This window comes from Amblyraja radiata, chromosome 4, assembly GCF_010909765.2.
Source record: "Amblyraja radiata isolate CabotCenter1 chromosome 4, sAmbRad1.1.pri, whole genome shotgun sequence".
In the NCBI taxonomy this organism is placed as follows: domain Eukaryota; kingdom Metazoa; phylum Chordata; class Chondrichthyes; order Rajiformes; family Rajidae; genus Amblyraja; species Amblyraja radiata.
The window spans coordinates 81562402-81572990 of NC_045959.1; the positions used below are offsets into that span (position 1 = coordinate 81562402).

General features: G+C 46.8%; 1 protein-coding gene across 2 annotated transcripts in view; it reads right to left on the bottom strand.

Annotated features, from left to right (window-relative positions):
• Window positions 1–4821, bottom strand: part of twsg1 (twisted gastrulation BMP signaling modulator 1) — a 51050-nt gene extending 46229 nt beyond the window's left edge. For both annotated transcript variants that reach the window (XM_033019832.1, XM_033019830.1), the window contains exons 1-2: window positions 4642–4821; window positions 2160–2326 (exon numbers count right to left, since the gene is read on the bottom strand). In XM_033019832.1, the coding sequence (XP_032875723.1) occupies window positions 2160–2282 (123 nt within the window). In that variant the 5' untranslated portion in view covers window positions 2283–2326; window positions 4642–4821. The remainder of the gene's footprint in view (window positions 1–2159; window positions 2327–4641) is intronic.
• Window positions 4822–10589: the final 5768 nt, after the last annotated feature.

The window sequence follows — 10589 nt, forward strand, 5'->3', positions numbered from 1 at the left end:
AAAACTGGGACAGAGAAGACAATGTTTTAACTTTGCATTTGACCCAAATTAATATGGTGGAGAATGCCTGATGTTAGCACAAGCTGCAAAAAACCCCAAAAAAACATTTGTTTCATTTCCAGATTATGAAATAGAAATACTTCATTCCCTCCACATCCCCGTCCATTGGAAGCTGTGTATCTTGGCTGCAACATGTTACATGATTAGGGTCAGCTGTGATTCCTCACATGTGATGTTTAGATTTGCACAACAGGAATTTCTGCTCAGTCCTCATACTGTTGGGCTCAGCCTGCTCGCAAAGCATTACAATTGCACTGTTCACATCCTCGGGACCACACAAACTGCTTCACATCCTATGAAGTACAGTAAACCCTTATTATAATGGACCATGAGGGTGGGAATGAGGTGGGAGGTGGGGTATCCATTATTGCTGATGTCCATTGTCTGCTAAAACAAAGTGAGGAATGACCAAGAAATAGTATCATTGTATAAGTAGGAGAAACAAAGAACTGCAGATGCAGGTTAGTACACTAAAGGACACAAGGAGCTGGAGTAACTCAGTGGGTCAGGCAGCATCTCTGGAGAACATGGATAAATGATGTTTCGTGTCGAGACTCTTCTTCAGACTCACACTCCAGGTGGGTTGACGGCCCTGGAGGAGAGGCGAGGATCAACGGAGTCGATGGTCACGGCCCGCTGGACTACAGGTAAGGGTCGGCGGTGGCAGGCACGGCCTGGAAGTGGCAGGGGAGGCGGTGCAGGATGGGGATGGCGTCGGCAGCCCCAGACCAGCTAAAGGTCAGAAGGTCCGTCCACTATGACCAATATTTGTTGTAAAGAGGTCCGTAACAACGTGAGTTTAGTGTATTGTACACGTAGCCACTGTTGTGGCAGACAAGTGGTGCAGAGTTGGGGACAAGAGACTGCAGACGCAGGAATCTTGAGCAAAACACAAAATGCTGGACGAACTCAATGGGTTAGGCAGCATCCGTGGAGGGAATGGACAGACGGCGAGACAGGTCAGGACCCTTCTTCAGACTGAACCTTCACCCTTTAGTCTGAAGAAAAGTGCCCACCCTAAACGTCATGTCGATTTCCATCCCCAGATGCTGCTTGACCTGCTGAGTTCCTCCAGCACTTTGTGCTTTTCAATGAAGCTGGTAGATCATCTGCCTTGGTGATGATGGTTCAGAGATAAATGTTAACCAGGACACCAACTATACCGCTCTGTTCTTCAAACAGTGCAATGGAACCAAATTAATTCAACATGGGGATATTCTGAGGCTCAGCCACGAAAATGGGTCAGAAAATATGATATTTTAACATTGCATTTGACCCAAATTAATATAGTGGAGAATGCCTGATGCTAACACAAGCTGCAAAAAACATTTGTTTATTTTGATTATGAAATAGAAATTTGAGTGGAGAGCCCAGAACATACTCAACTGGATTAATGTTCCACAGAAAACATTTTATTGGGATGTATCACAGCATGGTTTTGGAACAGCTTCATCCAAGACCGCAAGAAATTGCAGAGGATTGTGAACGCAGCCCAGACCACCACACAATCCAACCTCCCTTCCATTCCCATCAGGCAAGAGGTATAGAAGTGAGAAAACACACATGTCCAGATTCAGGGACAGTTTCTTCCCAGTTGTTATCAGGCAATTGAACCATCCTATTACTAACAACAGAGGAGTCCTGAGCTACTATCTATCTCATTGAAGACCCTAGGACAATCTTTGATTGGACTTTGTGTTTAAGAAGGAACTGCAGATGCTGGAAAATCGAAGGAACACAAAAATGCTGGAGACCTCTTCAGACTGATGAAGGGTTTCGGCCCGAAATGTTGCCTATTTCCTTTGCTCCATAGATGCTGCTGCAACCGCTGAGTTTCTCCAGCATTTTTGTGGTCCTTTGATTGGACTTCACTGGCTTTATCCTGTAGTAAACATTATTTCCTTTATCGTGTATCTGTCCACTGTAGATGGCTCGATTGTAATCATGTATTGTCTTCCCACTGATCGGTTAGCAAGCAACAAAAGCTTTTCCCTGCACCTTGATACACGTGACAGTAAACTAAACTCAAAATTGAAGATGAGGAGACTTTATACCAATTACCATCAACCTTCGGCTTAGTGATTCAACAAGCAACCTACCTGAATGAGGCACTTGCTTACATCACTCGCACACAGAGCCTTGTTGCATGCACGGGTGCAGGTGATCCAACTGAGGAGTACTGCAGCAACTACGAATACTGCAACGTAACCGGATTGCTTCATCTTTCTCAGGTGGAGCTATCAGTGCCTGGGACTGCCAAGCTGCGCTGGAGGGAGTGGAAGGAAAGTTCAATTTTAAAAAGGACCCTGAAAATTCGTAAACAGCATATGATTTTTAGTTCACAACCCACAGATGCTGAAAATCTAAAATAAAACAGAAAAAGTTGGAAACACTCAGCAGGTCAGGCCGTGTGAAGAGAAACAGAGTTAACGCTTCGGGTCGAAGGTTGCAATCAAAAATGCACAAGTAAAATAAAACATTCGATTTCAACGCATGTCACACATTTTAAATTGAACATAAGCAAGATGCAAAAGTGAGGAACCTATTAGGTCATTCTGAAGGGTCCCGACCCTAAACATCACCTGTCCATTCCCTGACCAGATGCCTTGAAACCCAGAGTTTCACCAGCACTTTGGGTTTTGCTCAAGATTCCAGCATCTGCAGTTTCTTGTCTTAAATTGAACATAGTTGTGCTTTAGGGACATATGAACTGCGTTAGTTAGGGAGTTATTGCATGTGATATAATCCTACAGTTTTCAACATCCGTCAAATGATATTCAGATGCAAACAGCGAATGACCCTGTTCCCTGCCTCTGGCCCCTACTGCAGAGTGCCATCTGAAGTGCAAACAGGGATTAGCAGATTCCAGGCACACATTCCTACCTACCTGACCCTGGTGCACAGGCACGTGGTACAAGATACACAAAGAACACACAAGTGTGGACAGGCGAGAAGGGGCAGGAGAGGCACCAAGGTGGGTGCACAAGAGGAAAAATCTGGAAGGGGCAGTCACTCACACTCTCAAACCTCATCCGTCTTTCAAAGAGACCGTGATGATCTCCCACCCCAAACACTGGCTACCTGCCCGATCCCCAAATGCCTCAATTCCTTTTATAATGCACCAATTTCTGTCTTTAACGAGCACCAAATATTCAGTAGCCTCTGATGTAGTTATCGTGTGGACAAAAAATTATTTTCATCACAGTCCTGACCGGCTGCGACTTATCATAAGCAGAATTAGGCCATTCAGCCCATCGAGTCTGCTCTGCCACTCAATCATGTCTAGACTAGAGAAAGTGACTCCTGGTGATATGAGCCTCAGTCACAGGAGCAATGCTCTCTGCACCCTCCTTACAGGAACTGGCCATAAGGGATAGGAGTAGAATTAAGCCATTCGGCCCATCAAGCCTACTCTGCCATTCAACCATGGCTGATCTATCTCTCCTTCCCAACCCCATTCTCCTGCCTTCTCCCCATAATCTCTGACACCGGAGGGGTGGGGAGAGGGGATGTGAAGAGGGTCTGGTGGGGAGGGGTGAAGGGGCTGGCAGGGAGGGGGCAAGGGGGAAAAGGAAAGGGCCCAGTGGGGAGGGGGCACGGAGGGCTAATAGGTGAGGCGGAGGGAGCGAGAGGCCAGTGGGGAGAGGGAAGGGGCAGGATCTGGCGGTGAGTGGGGAGGGGAATGTCTGGAGAGGGGGGTGGGCTGGTGTGGAGAGGAGATTGTAGAAGGGAGGGGGAGGGAGTCTGCAATCAGGAGGGGATGGGGGGGAAGAGGGACTAAAGGAGGAGTTGGGGGTGTCCGTAGAGAGGAGAGGCTGAGGGAGTGGCGGTGGAGGCACTAAGGGTGGAGTGAGTGAGAGCTGAGGTGTGAAAGGGGTTGAGGGGGGACGAAGAGAGCGGAGTATGGGTGCTAATTGGGGGGAGGGAAGGAAAGGGCGTTTAGTGGAGGCGACGGCATCACGCCTTGCACTGAGTGTTTGAGGGGAGAGCTCCCTCCTTCTCCACGCCAAAAAAACACGGGGACCCTTCCACCCCCTCCCCAACAGCGGCTCCCTCCTGCCTCCCACACTGGCGGCGCTTCCTCCCCACCAGAACCACCAGGGAGGGAGGCAGCGCCGCCGGCGGCCGGAGATACCTCCCCCCCCTCCCTCCCCTACTACCCTTGCGGGTGTTTTTATTTGGGACGGTGAGTTTCTGTGACTGAGCGCCCTGCAGCCCTGCCCCCCCCCACCACCCAACTAACTTACTGTAGGGAAACTTTAAAACAAATACAAAAAGTTATGGAAACAAGAGGAGGGGGAATCTTTAACCCTTGGGGGAGGGAGTGAGGGTCACTCGTGGCTTTTGGAGACCAGATCTCCCCACCCATCCTCTTGCACCCCCGCCCAAATAAATCATCGCCCTAACCTGCTCGACAACCCCCCGCCTTCCCACAACCGCGGATCACTCTCCCTCCCCCGATCCTCGCATCAAAAAAAACTCTCCCAAACAAACACCCAACCATCGGATCGGCAGAGCGAGCGCGCAAACTTCGTGCTCAACTCAGTCTTCACCAAACTTTCACTCCTTTCCCAAACTTACCCCTTTGCAGTCCCGGGGCGTCTCGTTCTTTCTGGGTTTTTTTGTGTGTGTTTTGGTTAAAAAGTCAGTGCAACAATAATATGTGTATTTCAAACAAAAATCAAAGCGCCTCTTTTGTGCCCGCCGGTGGAGGTTGCATATGTTTGCGCAGCGCAGGAGGGGGAGGGAACCGAGTGGCTGGAAATCCCGCCTCCCTCTCACACACCAACACAAGCTGGGAACAATGCAGGCAGGGGAGAGAGAGGATGTACTCTATAACCCTAAGCTCCATTCAAACATCTTCTGTATTTATGCACTTTCCCGATCCCCCACCCCCACCCCCACCCATATACCTGTTCCACTTTCGTGGACTTTCGTACAACGTGGAAACAAGCCCCTCGGGCCAGTTTACCCACGCCGACTAACATGCCCCAATTACACTAGTCCCACCTGCCTGCATTTGGCCCATATTCTTCCAAACCTGTCCTATCCATGTACCTGTCTAAATGTTTCTTAACGTTGTGATAGTACCTGCCTCAACGACCTCCTCTGGCAGTTCGTTCCACATACCTACCACACTCCTAAATGCCCCTCAGGTTCCTATTAAATCATTCCTCCTTCACCATAAACCTATGTCCTCTGGTTCACGACGCCTCTACTCTGGGTTAAAGACTCCGAGCATTCAGCAAAATAATGAGGCTCCCCCCCCCCCTCTCCCCCTATCCCCCATGTGTGAGAAACTCCCAACCATGGAAGAAGACCATCAAAGCAAGAATGTCATTGTCCTGTCAGGGACACATGACAATAAACTCTCTTGACTTGACTTGACTTGAACACCCAAGGAACTGCAGGTGCCGAAATACAAAGTTCCGAAGTAACTCCAAGGAACTGCAGATGCTGGTTTACAAAGAAAGACCCAACGTGCTGGAGTAACTCAGCAGCTCAGACAGCATCTCTGGAGAACCTGGATAGATGATGTTTTGGGCTGGGACCCTTCTTCAGACTCATTGTGAGAGGAGTCAAAAGATAAGTTGTTGAGGGTGAGGACAGGTTCCGCCAGTTAGAGGAGACTATTAGTAGAGGGAAGGTACACACAATTGCTGGGGAAACTCAGCGGGTGCAGCAGCATCTATGGAGCGAAGGAAATAGGCGACGTTTCGGGCCGAAACGTTCAATTTTCAGACCCAGTCTGAAGAAGGGTTTCGGCCCGAAACGTCGCCTATTTCCTTCGCTCCATAGATGCTGCTGCACCCGCTGAGTTTCCCCAGCAATTGTGTGTACCTTCGATATTCCAGCATCTGCAGTTCCCTTTTGAACACTATTAGTAGAGGGATACTGATTGGGTCGCTTAAGATTTTAGAGATACCACGACCAACAAGCATCCTATACACTAGCGACAATTTTACCAAAGCTAATTAACCTAACCTCTACATCTTTGGAGTGTGGGAGAAAACTGGAGCACCTGGAGAAAACCCATGCAGGTCACGGGGAGAACATGCAAACACCGTACAGACAAGCACCCATAGTCAGGAACGAACCCAGGTCTCTGCTACTGCAAAGGGCCTATCCCACTTGGCCGTCATTTACACGACAAGCAGGTAGTGACTGACGCGCGACGGTTGCGTGACTGTCGCTCGCGTCAACATGCATCCGCACAGCCGTCTGGAGCGCGTGACGTCATCTGAATACCCAGTTTATTATTTATGGTGATTTTCTAAAATGTTCCAGTTTCTTGAGTGGTGCTAGCAATTAGATGTGACTGAAAAGTAGCAAGCTGCAGATCAAATTAATCTGTGGGAAGGAACATTCTGGAGACGTGCGATTTTGTGGGTTAATTGGCGGATTGAAATGGTGGATTGAATGGGCAGCTACTATTTCATGTTTTAACTTCATTTCCAAAGATGGTATATAATCTGAAACACCCACGATGTCAAGGGCTGCTTGTTTGTGGCCTACATTTTCTTTCTAGAAATCACGATTTTAATGAAAAGCGCATGCTCTTACCAAAGTCCCAGTCTTTCCGCCTTTGTGCTACCAGTCAGAGAGAGGGCAATGATGCTGACATATTTTTGTAATGTCATACGAACATGTTATGATTTGGTGTGTCGGTTGTGGCGATTATCTAGTTTCAAATGAATGGACCTAATGAATGGACGACAGATTTAGAATGGAACAATTGAAAGTCTTATGACTGGCCTACGGATTATAGGGTGAGGGGCCTCGCAGATCATCTCCGTATTCATGACCCCATTGGGTTTGTCGACCATGGTACCAGACTGCATTGTCTGTGTGTCCTCAGAACCCACCTCCTGTGATGTAACTTTCAACCACCCTCAACCAAACCAATGGAACAGCATCTGACAGCAGAACAACATGTGAGAGTGACCACTATAAGGGGAGAGGAGAGAGAACAAAAGGAGGAGCTGGCGTGCTTTGTAACGTTGTCAGCGCCGCAGGTGGCCGCTATTTGTATACGTTGCGTATGCAAGCAAAGAATTTCACTGTGCCTTGTCACATGTGACAATAAAGTATTCCTATTCCATTTACAATGTTTTTCACTGTTGGGTTGAAAAACTAGCAAAATTGAACAGGTCAACCTTTTTGGCAGCACAATTGTTGTTTGGGGGTTTCAAATTCAAAACAAAATGCAAGGAGTAACCTAAATTCAACCTAGAAAAATGACTAATTGCAAACTTGCAACCGTGGGACGGGCGCATGGTGTGGCGTGAAGGAGTGTGGAGTTGCTCGCGGTATCGCGCAGCGCACCACGATTTTGTGCTGCACTAAATCTTCGCGCACCACCGGCCTGTCGCGTAAATGACGATCAAGTGGGACAGGGTGACGTTTCGGGTCGAATGGGTGACGTTTTGGGTCGAGACCCTTCTTCAGACTGAAACATCATCCATTCCTTCTCTCCAGATGCTGCCGGTCCCGCTGAGTTACTCCTGCATTTTGTGTCAGGAAAGTGCATAAATACAGAATAGCTGATCATCCAACAGTATCCTGTACCTGCCTTCTCTCCATACCCCCTGATCCCTTTAGCCACAAGGGCCACATCTAACTCCCTCTTAAATATAGCCAATGAACTGGCCTCAACTACCTTCTGTGGCAGAGAATTCCAGAGATTCACCACTCTCTGTGTGAAAAATGTTTTCCTCATCTCGGTCCTAAAAGATTTCCCCCTTAACCTTAAACTGTGACCCCTTGTTCTGGACTTCCCCAACATCGGGAACAATCTTCCTGCATCTAGCCTGTCCAACCCCTTAAGAATTTTGTAAGTTTCTATAAGATCGCCCCTCAATCTTCTAAATTCTAGCGAGTACAAGCCAAGTCTATCCAGTCTTTCTTCATATGAAAGTCCTGACATCCCAGGAATCAGTCTGGTGAAGCTTCTGTGTACTCCTTCTATGGCAAGAATGTCTTTCCTCAAATTTGGAGACCAAAACTGTACACAATACTCCAGGTGTGGTCTCACCAATACCTTGTACAACTGCAGTAGAACCTCCCTGCTCCTATACTCAAATCCTTTTGCTATGAATGCTAACATACCATTCGCTTTCTTCACTGCCTGCTGCACCTGCATGCCTACTTTCAATGACTGGTGTACCATGACACCCAGGTCTTGTTGCATCTCCCCTTTTCATAATCGGCCACCATTTAGATAATAGTCTACTTTCCTGTTTTTGCCACCAAAGTGGATAACATTTATCCACATTATACTGCATCTGCCATGCATTTGCCCACTCCTTTCCGAGGCAGTAAGGTAGAAACCTTACAGCTGCGCCACTGTGCTGTCCTAATGTGCAACAGAAAATCACAGGAGACAGAGGAGCACAGAAATCAGAGATGCTTAATATTAGTAGAAGATTGTCCTAAATCCTGCTTAATCTGCAGCAAGGACTAATTCCCCAGTATTAACCGGGGTGTTTTAGATTGAAATTTTAAAAGGGCTGAAATTTTGAGCGTAACCCAATTTCAGCATTATAAGGCAGGTCCCAGCAAAAATAATTTGGGAGCAGTAGGTTATAGACAAGGCTATAATGAACAAGTGGAAACTTTTAAATGTGATGTAGTGAGAGTTCAGAGCTAACATGTTCCTGTAAAGAGCATAATGATGGCAATTAACCCCATGGATATCAAGGGCTATTGAGAGTTCTAGTTAAAAACAAAATAAAGCATATGACAGGTGTAGAGAACAGAAAACAGAGGAGCCATTTTAAAAGCATACAGAGTGTAAAGGGGCAATTAGCAGAAATGGGCAAAGAGAAGGCATTAGCTGTCACTGGCAGCAGGATTAAGGACAATCCCAAAGTGCCTTATATCTCTATTAAGGGCTGGTGCATTATTAGGGAAAGACAATAGACAATAGGTGGAGTAGGCCATTCGGCCCTTTCAGCCAGCACCGCCATTCACTGTGATCATGGCTGATCATCCAAGAGTGGGGGCCCCATTAGGAACTAAAGTAACCATCTACAGCTGGGACCGAAGAACAATGGTGGGGTCTTAAATGAACACATCTCATCTGCATTGAAATAGGAGAAGGACATTAGATTGTAGCTGGAGAATTTAGGGAAAACAATGGTGACATTCTAGAATACATTAGCATTAAAATGATGGTGGTAATGGATGTCTTTTCAGGGTTAAAGGTTGATCATTCTTCAGAGCTGGTGAATTGCCATAAGAGGGGACTGCTGGAGCCCTGATAAGACATTGTTAAATCTGCATTAGCTACCAGTGAGGTACCAGACTGGAAGACAACAGACGTAGTACATTTATTCATCAAGGATTGCAGTTCAAGGTAAATTGGCAAATTGGAATCAAAATTGGCTAGGTGATAGGAGGCCGAGGGTCATGGTGGAGGGTTGGTATTGTGATTGTAACCTGTAACTGGTGATGTTCAGTGCTAGAACCCTTACTGTTTGTTATATTGTCAGAGATATACAGCATAGAAATAGGTACTCTGGCACAACGTCCATACTGACCAAGATCCCACAGCTAAACTAGTCCCATTTACCTGCATTTGGCCCATATTCCTCTAAACTTTTCCAATCCAGATGTCTTTTAAATATGGTTATTGTACCTGCCTCGAGTACTTCCAATAGCAGCTTGTTCCACATACCCACCACCTACCATGTGAAAAAGTTGTCCTTCAGGTTCCTATTAAATTCCACCCCCCCCCCCCCCCCCCCTCGCCTTAAACCTATGTTTTCTAGTTCTTGATTCCCCTACCCTGGGAAAACATCTATGTTCATTCATTCTATCAATTCCTGTTAGGATTTTATACACCTCTATAAGATCACTCCTCAGCCTCCTGCACTCCGAAGAATAAAGTTCTAGCCTGCCCAACCTCCCCCTAATAGCTCAGGCCGCTCGAGTCTTCTCTCTATAGCTTAACAATTTGGATACGAATGTGGAAAGTATGATTAGTCAGCTTGCAGCTGCCAGTGTTGCTGACAATGAGACCACAGGATATTGTCCTTTGGTAAAACAAGTGGAATGGCGGATAAAATTTAATCCTGGCTTGTGCAGGGTGATCATTTTGGGGGGGACTAATAAAGGTAGGGCAAACAAAGTGTACAGGCCTTAGGGATATTGAAGAACAGAGGGGCCTTGCTGCATGTGTCCAAGAATCAGTGAAGATGACAGCACATGTAGATAAGATGAAGGCAGCACATGAGATTTTTGCCTTCATGAGCCAGGGCATAGAATTCAAGAACAGGAAGGTTGTGATACGACTTTATACAACTTTGGTTAGGCCACAGCCATAATATTGTACATAATTCTGGTCACCACACAGTAAGAATGATGCGATGGTACTGGAGAAGATGCACAGGAGACTCACCAGGATGGGAATTTCACTTATGGGAAACTGTATAGACTGCATTTGCATGCCATGGTGTGGAGGCCTGATACAAGTGTACAACATTTATGCAGGACATAGACAGGGGAGATAGTATGATTTTTTTCCC